General features: G+C 38.0%; 1 protein-coding gene across 6 annotated transcripts in view; it reads right to left on the bottom strand.

Moving 5' to 3' along the window:
* LMO7 (LIM domain 7) overlaps positions 1–19,382 on the bottom strand; it is a 232,843-nt gene that overhangs the window by 124,219 nt on the left and 89,242 nt on the right. For all 6 annotated transcript variants that reach the window (XM_032151028.2, XM_032151042.2, XM_058437985.1 and 3 more), the window contains 2 exons: positions 16,104–16,174; positions 1,941–2,010 (listed from right to left, as the gene is read on the bottom strand). In XM_032151028.2, the coding sequence (XP_032006919.1) occupies positions 1,941–2,010; positions 16,104–16,174 (141 nt within the window). The remainder of the gene's footprint in view (positions 1–1,940; positions 2,011–16,103; positions 16,175–19,382) is intronic.

Here is a 19,382-nt window from a genome sequence, read left to right as displayed (position 1 = left end):
TCCAGCCTAGTGACAGAGTAAGACTCCATCTCAAAAAAATTTTAAAAAAGATTTCAAAACTAAATTTTTTTCATTTTATTCCTTAAATAACAAACCTCTTCTGACTCACTGTATTACTAGTAGAAAATTGTGTGTGTGTGTGTGTGTGTGTGTGTGTGTGTGTATACATATACACACAGAACCCACCAATCTTAGGGGTTCTCCCATTTTTGGAAAGGGCTCACAAGCTCCAGGGTCCTACAAACCTTCCCTCTCCTCCTGAAGAGGGGGTGAGTGGGGGTGGGACAAATAGAGTCACAGCATGAGAATGATTTTTAGAAAAGTACAGGATAAAACTTGGGTAGAAATATTTAAATTGTACAGCTCCATGTGTATGTATATACATACACACACACACACACACACACGTAATTTTTTTTTTTTTTTTTTTTTTTGAGACGGAGTCTCGCTCTGTTGCCCAGGCTGGACTTCGGTGGCGTGATCTCGGCTCACTGCAAGCTCCACCTCCCGGGTTCACACCATTCTCCTGCCTCAGCCTCCCCAGCAACTGGGACTACAGGCACACGCAGCCACGCCTGGCTAATTTTTGTATTTTTAGTAGAGACGGGATTTCACTGTGTTAGCCAGGATGGTCTTGATCTCCTGACCTTGTGATCCACCCGCCTTGGCCTCCCAAGGTGCTGGGATTAAAGGTGTGAGCCACCACACCCGGCCTATATAATTTGAAACCATTAAAATTACTAGGTCAGCTGTCTATTAATGACAGATATAGAACGGAGGCAACTTGGTAGGAAGGAAAGAATTAATATTTGAGCCCAGCTGCTCTGGGAACTTTATGTATATTCTATTTTGAAATAAAATTATTAAAAACTTTTCATTCCTTCTCTCCTAGACAGATATTTTCTGAGAAACACTCTGCAACCAACACCCCTATCAAGAATTTAATGACATTTTCATAACTTCTGCAAATCCAGAAATTTTGGTATTGCTAACTTTAATTACCCATGCCTTCAACATCTGTAAACATATGAATGGTCAAACAGAAGTTTCCTGAATGCACTATAAACAGCATGAATAGTCTAAAAATAGTAAGGTTTGTGTTTACATTCTAATTATTAGCTATCTTAAACTTCAGAGTTTTCTGAAGTTGATTTAACTGACTCCTATCATTGCATTGATTTTTAAGGATTTCTAACATTTTAAAAATTATCCATCATTTGTATTTGATTGTAAATTATTTCCACAGACAGAGCCCCACACTATTATTGTCCTCTGAAATGTCTTACCCCGTCTGAGTAGCTACCTTGGGACAGTGTGGGGTATATTTTATACACAAAATCCTGATTTGAAAGCTAGAAAGAATCTACAGAACCATCACATTCATTTTATGGGTAATATTACTGTGGCAAAGAGAAAGACAGAGACTTGTGCAACCTCACACAGGACTTTGGTGGGAAACCTATTACATAAAGTAACAGAGCTAGCAGGCCTTGACTATTTTGGAAATGCACTTAGGATCTGTGTGCTGGCTGAGGGTAATGCACAAGCATCATGTGGCAGAAACATAACCGGTGCACATCTCGCAGTCCGGGCCACCATTGTGGTAGCCAGCAAACAGCGAACACAGGGCTGAGCTTCAGAAGGTGACCCTGAACAAACGCAATTTGTGGAAGAAATAAGCCAAGAAAGGAAACATGAAGTTTAAGGGCACAAACGTCAAAACAAACAAACAATTAAAAAATAAAATAAAAGCCTCCAGGCAAAAGGGAAACAGAAAGGAACTACAGATAAAAGGAGGACATCACCAAACACACTTTGCTTCAACAAAAAAACCATAACCTAATTTCAATGGTAATTGCAGATACAAAAACCTGCCTATGCCCACCTCTTTACATTTCAAAGACAAATAAATTTAGTTGTGAAGATAATTTACTACTTACCAATCCTGCTATTGGTGTAGACAGTCTATTGATCTTCTTAATGACACCAGGTTTAAGCTTATTAATCAAACTGAAAGTAAATAAATAACAGATGCAATTACAAGATGCCAATATCAGTTTTTTTTTTAGCATTCTCAAAAATCACATATATCACTATTCCCTCCCCTCAACGTGTTATACAGACAGCCAACAGCCCATCAGAAAGCAAATAACCAACACATCAAGTCTAGAGACAAAGAAGAGCACCACACACAACGGTGAGTAGTTCTCCATAGTCTATATCCTTTATATGTGGACACAGACCCACTTCTAAATCCAAAGCCATCCTTCAAAGAGGTAGTTTCACATTAAAGAAAAGTAACATTTGGTTCTGTTTCAATTGCCAGTTTAAGAATCTCTTCATCATAATTTATCTCACTTCACCCAAAGAATACTATTTTCTACTAATAGTTTTCATTGAGTGTTTTTCTCAAACTGATCATTTTTAAAGGTAGCTTCAAAATCATATTATTTTGCCACATTTAAAAGGTGAGGTGGACTCATACAAATAGTCAACTACTTTGTATTGGTAACTCATTCAAGTCCATTACTGATTGCTTTATTACCGCAGCAGAATGACTGGGCAAACATTAAATTCAATGTACCAGAACTCCCCCAAATTAACAAAGTTACCTCAGAATCTAGTATTTTAGATTAAACAGAACCAGTTTAAGTTAATATGAAAGACACTGCAAAGATATCTACGTCTCCCAACTCTGTAAAAAAGAAACTCGGCTTTGACAACTGAAACTTGAGTACAATTTTGCTTCTAAATCTAGATTATTATAAATTCTTTTTTCTTGATTTGTTCACTGACACTGCCAGGTCGTGTAGAAATTTAATACTATAAAAATGCTTTTCTATTAATTTTAGCTTGGTTAATTAATCATTAATCACTGTCAGAGAACAGTATCTTGAAACTGATTTTCCTATTCAAAAACCCATCCACAAGAAATAATTTTTTATTCTGTAACAGAGCTCCAAAAAGAAAGCAAATAAAGGAGAAATCATTAAACATTCCTAATTTACTGGTCTCCTTAGCACAATGGGCAGAAAAAAAAAAAATCTGAAGCCTGTGGAATGTCACTCCTTCAACATTCCAAAGACTTATATATACACTTGAGTTTGCTGGAAATAAAAAAACACAAAAGTCTTGATTTAATAGCCTACAGAATGTTGTTCAACAGGATTCAAAATTACAAAACAGTGGCTTATGAAGATCTACTTTGGTGAACAAAGATATTTTTCTGTTTTCATGGTTTCTACACACAAAGATCATTAGACAAGTTAGTTAATATAGTTAATAATACCATTCTCTCAACTCCATTTCCTAGAACAATTATTCCATGATACCTAATTTCTGATTTGTACACAGAAAGCCAAGTAGAAAGCAAAGCTTTCTCCCTTCATGTCCACATGATTTTTTTCTTAATCACTAGCTGAGGAGACAGAAAAGAATTGAGTAAGTTTATAAGAAATAACAATTGCAAATTAATTCTTCTAGTTGTTCCCTATTAACAAGGTATTTCTATATTTCTGTTACTGGTGGCATTCTTGCAATGCATAGAACTAGTAACTGCAGCATTACTGAATAGGAACATAATTCTGGAAAGTATAAACCAAGAAATTATTTGCAGTTTGTGACCACTAGCTCAGCACTGACTTTCTTATAGTAACTTGTATTTTGAAATGTGATCTTTAAATGACATAAATTAGAGGCCATTATGAGCTGAGGCAACATATAAAATGTCAGGAAAGTCTGGCAGGAGGAAGAGTATCATAAATTTCTGCTCCACCTATTTGAGTCACTAGTGACTTTGGCCAGGTCATTCAGTTAACCTGTTTATATCACATATCATTTTTATATTACCGGTTTCATAAGAGAAAGTACATTTAAAAAAATACAGTTTCTGGAATTAATAATAGCACAACCTACTCTCAATTTGGTCAGCCAAGGGAAGTAAGAGATACAGGTAAAGGAAATAGAAAAGATAAATGATGTCTCCCAATAATGAGTTAATTAACACTTCCCTCATCAGAAGGTTCAAAGCTATTACTTAGAAGCGACAGACACACAATGGATTAGCATTCCTTTTCCACCCTAAACCTTCAAGTACATGTGCAAACACGGAAATAAGCTGAGGAAAAAACAATACTCTAAATAACACACAAAGTAGCCTCTAAAAAATTGAGTCACTAAAGGAAAATGCTGTTTTATTTTGTTAGTAGTTACAATTCTAAGGACTACAAGATGGAGAAAAGACACATATAGTCTTGACAAATACTGAACACCCAATTAAATTTTGAATCATCAAAAATTATTTTCATACACAATTAAAGGAAAACCTTTTAGAATAATTCTTCTAAGGAGAAAAACAGTGGGTCTCATAAAATCTAAACTTCTGTGAAATTTAAGTCTGCCTAGAGGAATAGGGGCATAGCTTTACGTCAAATCAAAAACAAGTATCATCTATGGAAATACTCTCTTCTACAAATAGAACTTCTTTGCATAATAAGCATTCTTCAGTCACACATATGGAATTCCTAAGGTAACACTGGCTTCAGGTAACTGATTCTATTCAAGATTCAGATAACATAATGATCTTCCAGATATCTCTATGTACTAGGATCTAGAATCAGTCAAGGAGCCATTTTTTCAGCCTGTATTCCCTTGTTCCATCCCTCTAGCCCTAGGTAGAATTCTCTCTCTCTTCCCCCAAGACTTTCCTTAGGCCACAGCCTAAACCTGGTTATGTGCTTGGTGAGTACATCAGAGGCTTGCTCTTTTGGTAGGATGAAAACCAGAAGGAAGCACCTAGTAATCTGACACCTTCCAAGTCAGAGCATTCACAGGTAAGTCCTGCAATTTCTCTCCTTCTCCTTCAGCTCATCCCTTGCTAGGATCTGAATGTTAGAATTCCTCCCAAAACTCATACTTTGAAATCCTAACCCTGAAAGTAACAGTACTAGGAGGTGGAGCCCCTGGAAGGTGATTAGGTCATGAGAGTAGAACCCTCATGAATGGGATTAGGTCCCTCATAAAAGAGGCTCCTGAAAGCTGCCTTGCCCCTTCCACCACAAGAGGTTACAGTGAGAAGTCTGTCTATGAAGGAAGCAGGTCCTCACTATATGCCAAATATGCCAGTGCCTTGATCTTGGACGTCCCAGCCTCCAGAGCTGTGATAAATCAATTTCTATTGTTTATAAACTACCTAATTTGTGGTATCTTGATATAGCAGCAGCCCAAACAGACTAAGACATCTCTCAAGTTGCCTCCTTCCTTTTCTTCTCACTCCCTTCAAAGGAGTTGCACAATGACAGATACTAGAGAGCTGGCTCTGTTCAAAAGCCTTGTCAGTAACTATAACCCACTTTAAATATAACTCAGAGAGGAAATTCAGAAAACTGTACATAAAGCTCAATATAATGTCTGGCTCAGTTATAAAAGCTTTAGTGAGAACTAGAATTTGATGCTCCATTTCTAAGTGTCCAGAAACTAGTTCTAAATGCCAAATCTCATTTTTCCCTTTATCAGAAAGCTTTTCAGCTGAGGTACAAAATTTATGGACACCTTTTGAGCTCCTATTTCCAAAGATTTTCACAATGAACAAGGAAGATGACACTGAACAACATATCAATACACTGAATGAACTTTTTAACCTGTGAATTATTTTATTAGTCATTCACACATACATATTTATAATATTTGTCACATACATGTTCTAAATATATATCCTCACATTATCAAACTTCTATTAGTAACTAAAGTTTTAAAGCTATAATAAAGGTATGATATTTTGTTCACAAATTAAAGAGCAATGATGATTTTGGGGTTTTTTTAATCTTTTGTTTTTTTATTTCAGTAGATTTCTGGAGAACAGGGGGTGTTTGATTACACGAATGAGTTCTTTAGTAGTGATTTCTAAGATTTTGGTGCACTCATCACTTGAGGAGTATCCACTGTATGCAATATGTAGTCTTTTATCCCTCGCCACTCCTCACTCTTTCCCTCAAGTCCTCAAAGTCCAATGTATCATTCTTATGCCTTTGCATCCTCATAGCTTAGCTCCCACTTATGAGCAAGAACATACAATATTTGGTTTTTCATTCCTGAGTTACTTCACTTAGAATAATGATCTCCCATTCCGTCCAGGTTGCTGCAAATGCCATTTCGTTCCTTTTTATGGCTGAGTAGTATTCCATGGTATATGCATATATACACCACATATTCTTTATCCACTCATTGATTGATAGGCATTTGGGCTGGTTCCATATTCTTGCAAGTGCAAATTGCGCTGCTATAAACATGGGTATGCAAGTATCTTTTTCATATAATGACTTATTTTCCTCTGGTAGATACCTAGTAATGGCAGATCTTTAAGGACTCTCCACACTGTTTTCCATAGTGGCTGTACTAGTTTACATTCCCACCAGCAGTGTAAAACTGTTCCCTTTTCACTGCATCCACACCAACAGCTATTTTTTTTATTATTTTTTGATTATGGTCACTCTTGCAGGAGTGAGGTGGTATTACATTGTGGTTTTGATTTGCATTTCCCTGATTATTAGTGATGTTGTACATTTTTCCATATGCTTTCTGGCCATTTGTATATCTTCTTTTGAGAATTGTCTATTTATATCCTTAGCCCACTTTTGATGGGATTGTTTTTTTCTTGCTGATTTGTTTGAGTTCCCTGTAGATTACAGATATCAGTCCTTTGTCAGATGTATAGATTGCGAAGATTTTCTCTCACCCTGTGAGTTGTCTGTTTACTCTGCTGATTATTTCTTTTGCTGAGCAGAAGTTTTTTAATTTAATTAAGTCCCATCTATTTATCTTTGTTGAATTTGCTTTTGGGTTCTTGGTCATGAAGTCTTTGCCTAAGCCAATGTCTAGAAGGGCTTTTTCAATGTTATCTTCCAGAATCTTTACGGTCTCAGGTCTTAGATTTAAGTCTTTGATGCATCTTGAGTTGATTTTTGTATAAGGTGAGAGATGAGGATCCAGTTTCATTCTTCTACATGCGGCTTGCCAATCAATTATCCCAACACCATTTGGTGAATAGGGTGTCCTTTCCCCACTTTATGCTTTTGTTTGCTTTGTGGAAGAGCGGTTGGCTGTAAATACTTGGCTTTATTTCTGGGTTCTTTATTCTGTTCTATTGGTCTACGTGCCTATTTTAAACAATGATTTTTGTTTTATCCACTATACGGCATTAATACATTTGCTTACTTTTCCTCTAAACACAAATTCTGCTCATTAAGCATTTTAATGTGTACTAAATATGGCAATGTGCTGCGATCGGCAGCAGAGCAATCAGACAGTCCAGCTACCAGAGGCACAGACAACCCTCTCCCTTTCCAAACACCATCGCCTAGCACTTAGCAAAAAAAACCTGGCATTTCATAGGTGCTTTACAAACATTTATTAAAATCCACTGCCCAGTTTTTAATGCAGAAATATTTCTGTGAAATATGAAACAAATTCTTCAAAATCTCTGTCTTCTTTATAAAGAAATTTTTAAATATTTTACCTCTGCTTTCAAATGCTAGAAATTGTTTTTTGCTCTTACCAACAACACTCCTCTCTAGTATTTTTTTGTTGCCAGAAAAGTCAAACCTTGATATTCTCTACTTATTGTCAACGTTGATCAAAAGAGTAAACTATCAGATACATTAACTTGAACTAGTTATCTTAATTAAGTAAATGCCTTACTAAAATTTTAAATTAATAACTTTTATTTAAATTCATAAGCTGCAATATTTTAAAACAAGTAATCATATGTCCACGGGTAAAATAACCAGTATATATAATTTAAAAGTCTAAAAGCATTCAATATAAATATTTGTGATCACTTTAATATTTTCAAAGATTGCTAGTAAAATTGATGTTAAGTTTAATTTCTAGAATTTGTGGCCGGGCGTGGTGGCTCACGCTTGTAATCCCAGCACTTTGGGAGGCCGAGGCGGGCGGATCACAAGGTCAGGAGATCGAGACCACGGTGAAATCCCATCTCTACTAAAAATACAAAAAAATTAGCCGGGCGTGGTGGCAGGCGCCTGTAGTCCCAGCTACTCGGAGAGGCTGAGGCAGGAGAATGGCGTGAACCCAGGAGGCGGAGCTTGCAGTGAGCTGAGATCGCGCCACTGCACTCCAGCCTGGGCGACAGAGCGAGACTCCATCTCAAAAAAAAAATAAATAAATAATAAAAATAATTTCTAGAATTTCTATGGTAGTAATTTTGAATACTGCTGAATTACCTACAACACACAGTAAAAGTTAACAGTAAATGCTAAGATGGGAAAGTGTGTGCAACAGCAACGTCAGTACCAATGTAATTTATAGTTATCACTTTCTTATGATGGAACTTTATTATATAGCCTCACTGTTCTGCTTGAAGCATCCTGAAGTAAGTCTAGCAAAGCTTGAGTAGGCTCAGGGCAGATACCTCTTATTCTGAGACCCTCAATAATTATAGCACTAATAGATTTTACTGAGTAGTAGAAAATTTCCCAATGTCACATCAAAGGCAAAGGGCATTTAGACACAGACCTTACACCCTTTACAACAATGAACTCAAAGTGGATCACAAACCTAAATATAAAACCAAAAACTATTAAAACTCCTAGAAGAAAACATAGGGGGAAGTCTAGAGACTTTAGTTTTGACAATGACTTTTTAGATATGGCACAAAAAGCACAATTCATAAAAGAAATAATTGACACACTGGACTTCATTAAAATTAAAAATATCTGCTTTGTGAAAGACACTGTCAAGGGAATAAAAAGACAAGCCACAGACTAAGAGGAAATATTTGTAAAAGACATATCTGAAAAGGGACTCTTATCTAAAATATACAAGGAACTCTTAAAAAGTCAACAATAAGAAAATCTGATTAAAAAATGGGCCAAAGACCTTAACAGACACCTCACTAAGGAAGATACGCAGATGACAAATAAGCATATGAAAAGATGCTCCACATCATATGTTATCAGGGACATGTAAATTAAAACAATGAGATACCACTACACATTTATTAGAATGGTCAAAATTCAGAACACAGACAACACCAAATGCTGACAAGGACGTGGAACAACAAAAACTCTCATTCTCTGCTGATAGAAATGCAAAATGGTACAGACATTTTGAAAGAGTTTGGCAGTTTCTTACAAAACTAAATATACTCTCACCATATGATCCAGCAATCATGTTCCTTGGTATTTACCAAAAGGAGCTAAAAATTTACATTTACACAAAAAAATTGCACATGGATTGTATTACTCCGTTCTCACACTGCTATTAAGAACTACCTGAGACTAGGTAATTTACAAAGAAAAGAGGTTTAATTAACTCAAAATTCCACAGGCTTAACAGGAGGCATGACTGGGAGGCCTCAGGAAATTTACAATCATGGCGGAAGGCGAAGGGGAAGCAAGTGGGTCCTACCGTGGCAGAGAAGGACAGACAGCAAGTGAAGGGGAAAGTGTCACACACTTTTAAAACATCAGGTCTCATGAGAACTCACTCCCTATCACGAGAACAGCATGGGGGAAACCCGCCCCCATGATCTAATCACCTCCCAGCAGGTCCCTCCCCCAACACTGGGAATTATAATTTGACATGAGATTTGGATGGGACATAGGGCCAAACCGTATCATAGATGTTTATAGCAGTTTTATTCATAATTGCCAAAACTGGGAAGCAACCATGATGGCCTTCATTTGATGAATTAATAAACTGTGGAACCTCCAGACAGTGGAATGTTATTCAGCACTAAAGAGACACGAGCTGGCTGGGTGCAGTGGCTCACACCTATAATCCCAGCACTTTCGGAGGCCAAGGCGGGCAGATTACTTGAGGTCAGGAGTTTGAGACCAGCCTGGCCAACATGGTGAAACCCTGTCTCTACTAAAAATACAAAAATTAGCCAGGCGTGGTGGTGTATGCCTGTAGTCCCAGCTACTCAGGAGGCTGAGGCAGGAGAATCGCTTGAACCCAGGAGGCGGAGGTTGCAGTAAGCTGAGATCACGCCATTGCACTCCAGCCTGGGGGACAAGAGCGAGACTCCATCTCAAAAAAAAGAGAGAGAGACATGAGCTATCAAACCATAAAAAGACATGGAAGTAAGTGCATATTACTCAATGAAAGAAGCCAATCTGAAAAGGCTACACACTGTATGAGTCCAACTATGTGACATTCTGGAAAATGCAAAATCATAAAGACAGTAAAGATCGGTGTTTTCCAGGGATTAGAGGTAAGGGAGGGATGAATAGGAGGAGCGCAGAGGATTTCTACAGCAGTGAAACAATTCTGGATGATACTATAATTATGGGTACATGTCATTATCCATTTATCCAAAACCATACAACGTACAACACCAAGAATGAACCCTAATGTAAACCACGGACTCTGGGTGATGATGATGGGTCAACATAGGTCTATCATTTGTAACCAATGTACCCCTCTGGTGAGGGACATTGATAATGGGGGAGGCTGTGCATGTGTGGGGGCATGGAGAATATGGGATCTTTCTGTACCTTCCCCTCAGCTTTTCTGTGAACCCAAAACTGTTCTTTTAAAAAGTCTTCAAAACAAAAACAACAGAAAGCAAAAGGAATCTAATGGAGGGACCTGGCTTCCTGTACTATTTAACTATGAAGTAATGTTACTAAATTCCTCTCGATCCCTTAGGTAAATGAGAGTGACATATCAGTCTCTCTCCAGGATTTCAACCCTCAACTTGGAGGCCACAATATTAAAAAACTTCTGCAAAACTTGAAATGAGTCTTTAGAGTGTCTCTACTGTAACTGAAGTGAATTTTTAAGTTCATGTTTGCCAAGCTGACTTTCAACTTGATACGCTCTTTCTTTGAAACAAAAAATCATGTTTTTGCTAGACATAGATATTACATCACAGGTGAGACGAACCATGATGCTTAAAAAGGCATGCAAATGCCAACCATAAAATACTGCCATTAAGTGAAAACAGATTAAAATTTTTACATTCATTTTTATGAACTTGAACCCTTGCACCATTGTTTGCCTATTGCTGGGCTATCACGTAACATGGAAACTTCAAAGCTTATATTACTTGAAAGTGAAGAAAAACAGTTTTCACTAAATTTCAAAAGGCTATAAAAACAGATCAGGGTTAATAGTGTTGGCATGCTGGGGCACTGTATGTAAGCAACTGTCCTCCTCAGGAAATTCAAAACCAGAAACACCTCTAAGAAAAAAAGCCTTTCCCACTACATGAAAGCCTCTGGGCTTCCCATGGAGCACTGCGTGGAAGCCCCAGGGGGCCTACCCATGTCACCAGCACTCCATGTGTGGGTGGAGATCTCCAACTCCAACAAAAAAGATAGAGCTCTCTTGGCAGGAATGACAAGTGACAAAGTTCTCTATCTTACCCTGTGCCTTAAAATGATCATCTGAGTGTCCCACAGTAAACAGTAGTATTTGTAAAAATAAAAAAATATATATTTTTTTCTATTGAATATGTGTATATATATATATATATATCTTTAATAAACTATTACAGTATTTTTAGGCAGATAGTGTTGTGGTCACATGGCTGATACAAATAGGAACACCGATAGGGGTGAATATCTTGCTCCTGTCTTTCCAAGCTACAAGAAAGGAAAAAGAAGACCTGGTGACAGTGAGAGAAGAGTTGTGTTTGTTTGTTTGTTTGTTTGTTTTTTTGAGACGGAGTCTCGCTCTGTTGCCCAGGCTGGAGTGCAGTGCTACAATCTCCACTCACTGCAAGCTCTGCCTCCCAGGTTCACGCCATTCTCCTGCCTCAGCCTCCCAAGTAGCTGGGACTACAGGCGCCCGCCACTACGCCCAGCTAAATTTTTGTATTTTTAGTAGAGATGGGGTTTTGCCATGTTAGCCAGGATGGTCTCGATCTCCTGACCTCATGATCCGCCCACCTCGGCCTCCCAAAGTGCGGAGATTACAGGCGTGAGCCACTGTGCCGGCCGAGTAGAGTGTTCTTACTGTGAGTCATGTGTTCAAAAGGCATAAACTTCTGATGCATGGCTGACTGTGGCAGAGACTTGGGATCATTCCAGGGATGGGAGGTACAAACTGACTAACCAGTGACACACCCAATCAGACTATCGTCAAGCAAATCTTCTTTCTTCATCAGAGAAAAAAAAAAAAAAAGAGTGTTTTCATTTGAATATTTCCAAGATTGTCATCATAAGATGAGTAACTGGGAAATTACTGATATCATTAGCTGTTTATGTCTCAATCAAATATGTTTGGAAAAGAGGAATAATTCTGCTAGAACCCAGAGCAAAACAAGATCATGGACACTGATGAAATGATACATCTTTTATATTTTTAAAATATATATAATAAGGCAGTCCACATGAACACTAAGAAATACTGAAGAAAGAAGACAGATTAATGAACACTATTAATAAAATTCATAGCACATTATAACAAGGAACTAAAATCACCTTATAAAAACTTGTCAATCCTTTTATTAATTAGAAAAGCAAAAATATCAGACAGTATTCCCGTCTCACTGTTTAGTAAAACCAAGAGACTACAATCATAGACTTTCATCAAAGGAGTATTCCTCGATGAAATCCCAACTCACTAGATGCCACAGTCAAACTAAACGACACTAAAATGACTAACATGAAGATACTAACTTCAATAGTCAGTCAGATTAAAAGGCAATGAACACATATAACTATCCTCATTATTCAAATGTATATCTTGTCTGAAACCTCAGTGCATGGTTTATCCCCACTTTAGAATATCTGAAATGTCAGTACACTTCCAATTGGGTGAAAGCTATGACAAGCTATTCGAACTTTTGACTTTGATATTTCAGAACACCAGTTCAAAAGGGAAGAGTACTACTAATGGATTTTTTTTTAATTGCTGAAATTACTGGATGAAATATTAAGAAAACTCTTTAATGGTGGTAATGAATGAGAATGCCTAGAGGTTTCTAATAGGCAACAAGCAGAACCTGTATTTCACAAGAAATATTCTGGCAGTGAGCCAGATAGAAGTCAGCCTTTTCCTGTACGAAATAATTCAGGTTTTAAAAATATCCTAATCATATTTCAGCTAAAACTTGGGATCTCTAGCGGGTAAAATATCCTCAAGGACAGATAGCTTACTATATTTACCATTAATTAAAAAGTCAGGGCTTGTAACACCAGATTTCTGAACAGCTGACTTTGTTTTCCTCTCAGGCATTTATATATAACACAGGTGCATGTGGCCACAAACAGCAGTGCCTGCTTAATCATTTCAGAGTGCAATCAGCCAGGCTTTCCTCAGTTACAGGTTTCATACTCAATATGGTTATCTGGACTTTTTATTCGTTAACACCACAGCTTTTAGATGAATGTGTCGTCATCAACCAGTGACTATAAACAATGTGATTCACAATTTACAGAAAGACCTTTTAATAAAAATATTATGCAGGACTTGGGTGTCCCACAGTAAGTTACAACTGCTGATTACCATGGCTTCAGATTTACTTAAGCTACTTTTGGGAAACATTAATTTAAAGAATACTGGGTACTAAGAGACTGATTAGACTTCTGTGGCAATGCACAAAATCCAAATTAGAAAAATTCCAATTAGAAAACAATATTAGAATGAGCTTTGGAAGTCTGAGAATTAAAGTGACTTTTTAAAAAGCCAATATATCTCTAAACATTCATCCAAATGTTTGCTGTTGCCATTAAGGTAGAAATTACATATTTATTCTAACCTGTACTGCTTGTGCTCACAATAGTTTTTCATCAACTCTGAATATCCTCCCTGGTCACACTATGCTGATCTTTTCAGGCTGGGTATAGCTTTTGGAAATCACTTCTAATCATTCAGAGCCCAGGCTGGTGCATAAGTTGCATTTTAAATCAAAACCTGGTTGTCATTCTCAAACATGTTTAATGATCTATTTATGGGGTCAATGCCCCAAAAGCGGGACCCCTAAAATATTATTGGCAATAGTTCATTACTGAAAATATATAACCTACAAAGTTACTTCTTTGAAAGATCATATATTTGAGATATATGCTTTCGTAAATCTAAAAAGAAACTCCGTGCTTCATAGGCACACTTCCTTGTAGGCACAAACCTACCCAATTCCTATTCAGACTTGTGAGGTATATGGTTGATGGCTTTTTTTTTTACTGCAAACATTTAAATAATAGCTAAAGTAGTTTGCAGGTCACACGCCTCGTTCTAATAGGCAATGTTTCCCCTCCATCTTCTAAACATTACTAGAGTACATTTAAATCATACTGTTTTCAAATTAAGATAAAGTAACTTCCCATTAGTGACCAGTTGGGCTATGTGGTCTACTTAAATTAGTTTAAACACTATTTGACTCATTGTCAAACTAATTGAAACACTATTCACATTCCAATGAATGTGACATTGGAAGACGACAAGAAACACACTTTGAACTTTATTCCTGGCCCTTATTCACATGTCTGTCCGATACATGTCACCTATACATTAGGTGAAACCATATGAAATTGACACTTCTTGAGGTCACAAATGGTTAAATATCAGCAACTTCATATGGAACAAAATTAATAATATCACCTTAAGACAAAGAAGTTTGAACACCTGCCAACAGAGCTGACAAGATAGACTGTTATTTACATGCCCGTCATCTAGCAACAACTTGTATATATACAAAGTTTGATCGTTTATAAAAACCTTAAAATAGGCCGGGCGCGGTGGCTCAAGCCTGTAATCCCAGCACTTTGGGAGGCCGAGGCGGGCGGATCACGAGGTCAGGAGATCGAGATCATGGTGAAACCCCGTCTCTACTAAAAATACAAAAAAAAAATTAGCCGGGCATGGTGGCGGGCGCCTGTAGTCCCAGCTACTCGGAGAGGCTGAGACAGGAGAATGGCATGAACCCGGGAGGCGGAGCTTGCAGTGAGCCGAGATCGCGCCACTGCACTCCAGGCTGGGGGACAGAGGAAGACTCTGTCTCAAAAAAAAAAAAAAAAACCTTAAAATATATATTGTTGAACTCAGCAACTCTGTGAATTAGGCACATCAGATACCTTGATCTCTACTTTACCAATGAGAAAATAAGGTCACTTGGTCAAATGTTCAAAGATGTGAAGTCACTTATTCAAAGGTCCAAAAGTAATAGAGCAAAAAATCTAACCTAGGCCCTTTGACTCCAGACCTTTTGCTGCAAACAACTCCTTCAAAACGATAATCAAATTCTCTAAGTACTAGTGCACACACTCTCACTGCTTACATGTGGACAGATAGCATAAATACCTGTGCGATAAGTGTCTAGATTGAAATAATTAAGTGCTTTCAAAAATGTGGGTGAGTACTCAAGTACATTCTTAGAATTTATTTGCTCGCTTCTGCAACCTCTACCTTCACCCAAGATTTCATCCTTACGCCTCACAGGCCTGCCTCTCCCTTATTCCCAAAGGTCATATACTTGGCTAACTGTACAATGCGTCTATCGGGGAACAAAATATTACACTACACATACAATGTAGGCCTTATACTATCAACCATGGTACTAGCCTATTTTACTTCTTCATAAGCAAAGTCTGGGGTGTGGTTCTCAATGGTATCTATTAATTGAATGAATGGTCCATAACTCAAATTGATTTTGGTAATGTAATGACTCCACTTAAAGCTTAAAGGAAAAATCTACCACTCCAATCATCACGATTTATTGATGAAACAAAGATTTTGTGTATTAATGTCCAAACCAGGCAATTCTACCCCATTAGAATATTCAGACTAAGAGATCGATGGTAACATGTCATAAGGCTTCCTTCTCAATCATCCACCCCCTACTGGCCCACCATGCAATAGAATCTTTCTTGTTTACTAATTAAAAATAATATATATTTTTACCAGTGCTATCTTTAGATACAGAGACTGATAACCCCTTCTTCCTACTGTCTCGTACTGTGAGGTATCAATTTGCAGGGATCAAATCTCACCTGTGACCAAGAACACATATCTGTGACTACGGTTGCCATGGGAGGAGCCAAACACCTCATCACTCACACACACACACACACACACACACACACACACACACATCTTTGCTTTTGAATTATTTTTTAAATACTTTAAATACTTACTCACACAGCAGAACACCGTTTTCTAGAGAGGCTCGAAAATCTTTTGTTTCAAAATTCTTCTCTGTTACTGCCTGAAAGACAGGTTTGGTTGTTAATTTTCTCTTAAGCAGGGATAGCACACAAGTCAAATTCAGTATTAGATTAATTAATATGCATTTAATGTTATACTTGAAGGATTTGCACATATAGACTGTTATATCCTATAATCTGTTCCTTATAGGAATATGTACTGTCTGTTTTATATTACAAAGAGATAGTTTAACCATTTCAGTATGACAAATATATGCAGGAAAAAATTACAATGAGTGTTTTTGGTAATATAATCATTTTATTGGATGATACACAAAAGTTAAGAGCTAAACTAAATTTTCAACATATTTTATATATTTTTTAAAAACCTATGGGTGAGCTATTCTACCAAGAATGAATAAAAACAGTGTAAGATAGAAACTCAAAATACCAAAGACACTGAATACACATATCGTTAATTTCAATTCCATCTTTATATTCCTCAAATTTCATCACAAAGCTAAACAGCAGAGGGCAGGACACTTCTTAAACTTATTTATGAAATCGTCCTAATTGATGTAAAGAGCCATTTATTGAAACATCCTAGGGAGAAGACTATTAAATCCTGGCGCAGAGAGACAAAAGAAAGGTGAGATGTTGAATATTTTAAACAGACAATTCCCAACTTAAGGAATTACAGAGGAACTGGCACCTGCAGTTACCACCACCAATGATGTTGGTGAAACCTCTAGAAAAATATCTAGATTCTCTCTCTGAAGGGGGAGGTGGTTGGGATAGAAAAGAGGATTCCACAGGGGAAATAGTAGCAGAGAAAATTAAGGTCACAGTGGGGAAAAAAGCTGCCCTAAGAACAACCCCTGGGACTGAGTCCCAGCTCAAGGGGAGGGCAGGGACCAACAGCAGTGACACCAGCTGTCCTGGAGATGCAGCCACCACGTAAGAGCAGGGTTAGTCCCTGCTCCACCTACCACTTCAGAAAGAAATACATTTCTGATATCCTGAACTGGAAAGTCACCAATCTTAAATTCCAGGTTGGCTCCAGGGTTCAACAAAGGGACCTTTACCACCATCCCCCAGCTGTCCTCATTGCTGCCAGCTTCACAGTCCCCCTAGAATCCCTGTGTCTTCATTCTGCATCTCTCCACATTGCCCAACATCACTGCAGCTAGACATGATACCTGTTAACTGACAAAATAGTGGTTGTGTTTCTCAGAGGTTGGTCTATACATCTAGAGAGAAGCCTGGGCCAGGAGGCAACATGCTCCAACTCAGGAAGAGGTAGATCCTTCCAATACTTGGCATTAATCTACAGAAGGGCTGCACTGCTGCTTTACTTAAACAAAGGCGGTCTGTTACAGGCATTACCTGAATGTTGGGTAGGAAATTACAGAAAAAAAAAAAAAAATGTTTTGAAGGCAGGCAGCTCTTCCCTCAGGGAGTCCACAGCCTCATAAGAAAAATGTAGGGGGTGGAGCCAAGATGGCCAAATAGGAACAGCTCCAGTCTACAGCTACCAGCATGAGCGATGCAGAAGACAGGTGATTTCTGCATTTCCAACTGAGGCACTGGCTTCATCTCACTGGGGAGTGTCGGAAAGTGGGTGCAGGACAGTGGGTGCAATGCATCGAGCGTGAGCCGAAGCAGGGCGAGGCATCACCTCACCCAGGAAGCACAAGGGGTCAGGGAATTCCCTTTCCTAGTCAAAGACAGGGGTGACAGACGGCATTGAATCTCTGAATACACCAATAACAGGCTCTGAAATTGAGGCAATAATTAACAGCTTACCAACCAAAATAAGTCCAGGACCAGATGGATTCACAGCCAAATTCTACCAGAGGTACAAGGAGGAGCTGGTACCATTCCTTCTGAAACTATTCCAATCAATAGAAAAAGAGGGAATCCTCCCCAACTCATTTTATGAGGCCAGCATCATCCTGATACCAAAGCCTGGCAGAGACACAACAAAAAAAGGGAATTTTAGGCCAATATCCCTGATGAACATCAGTGCAAAAATCCTCAATAAAATACTGGCAAACTGAATCCAGTAGCACATCAAGAAGCTTATCCACCATGATCAAGTGGGCTTCATCCCTGGGATGCAAGGCTGGTTCGACATATGCAAATCAATAAATGTAATACAGCATATAAACAGAACCAAAGACAAAAACCACATGATTATCTCAATAGATGCAGAAAAGGCCTTTGACAAAATTCAACAACCTTCATGCTAAAAACTCTCAATAAATTAGGTATTGATGGGACGTATCTCAAAATAATAAGAGGTATCTATGACAAACCCACAGCCAATATCATACTGAATGGGCAAAAACTGGAAGCATTCCCTTTGAAAACTGGCACAAGACAGGGATGCCCTCTCTCACCACTCCTATTCAACATAGTGCTGGAAGTTCTGGCCAGGGCAATCAGGCAGGAGAAGGAAATAAAGGGTATTCAATTAAGAAAAGAGGAAGTCAAATTGTCCCTGTTTGCAGATGACATGATTGTATATCTAGACAACCCCATCATCTCAGCCCAAAATCTCCTTAAGCTGATAGGCAACTTCAGCAAAGTCTCAGGATACAAAATCAATGTACAAAAATCATAAGCATTCTTATACACCAATAACAGACAAACAGAGAGCCAAATCATGAGTGAACTCACATTCACAATTGCTTCAAAGAGAATCAAATACCTAGGAATCCAACTTACAAGGGATGTGAAGGACCTCTTCAAGGAGAACTACAAAAACCACTGCTCAATGAAATAAAAGAGGATACAAACAAATGGAAGAACATTCCATGCTCAAGGATAGGAAGAATCAATATCATGAAAATGGCCATACTGCTCAAGGTAATTTATAGATTCAATGCCATCCCCATCAAGCTACCAATGACTTTCTTCACAGAATTGGAAAAAACTACTTTAAAGTTCATATGGAACCAAAAAAGAGCTCACATTGCCAAGTCAATCCTAAGCCAAAAGAACAAAGCTGGAGGCATCATGCTACCTGACCTCAAACTATACTACAAGGCTACAGTAACCAAAACAGCATGGTACTGGTACCAAAACAGAGATATAGACCAACAGAACAGAACAGAGCCCTCAGAAATAATGCCACATATCTACAACCATCTGATCTTTGACAAACCTGACAAAAACAAGAAATGGGGAAAGGATTCCCTATTTAATAAATGGTGCTGGGAAAACTGGCTAGCCTTATGTAGAAAGCTGAAACTGGATCCCTTCCTT

This window comes from Hylobates moloch, unplaced genomic scaffold (genome assembly GCF_009828535.3).
Source record: "Hylobates moloch isolate HMO894 unplaced genomic scaffold, HMol_V3 SCAFFOLD_4, whole genome shotgun sequence".
Taxonomy (NCBI): domain Eukaryota; kingdom Metazoa; phylum Chordata; class Mammalia; order Primates; family Hylobatidae; genus Hylobates; species Hylobates moloch.
This window is presented reverse-complemented; position numbering and strand designations above follow the sequence as displayed.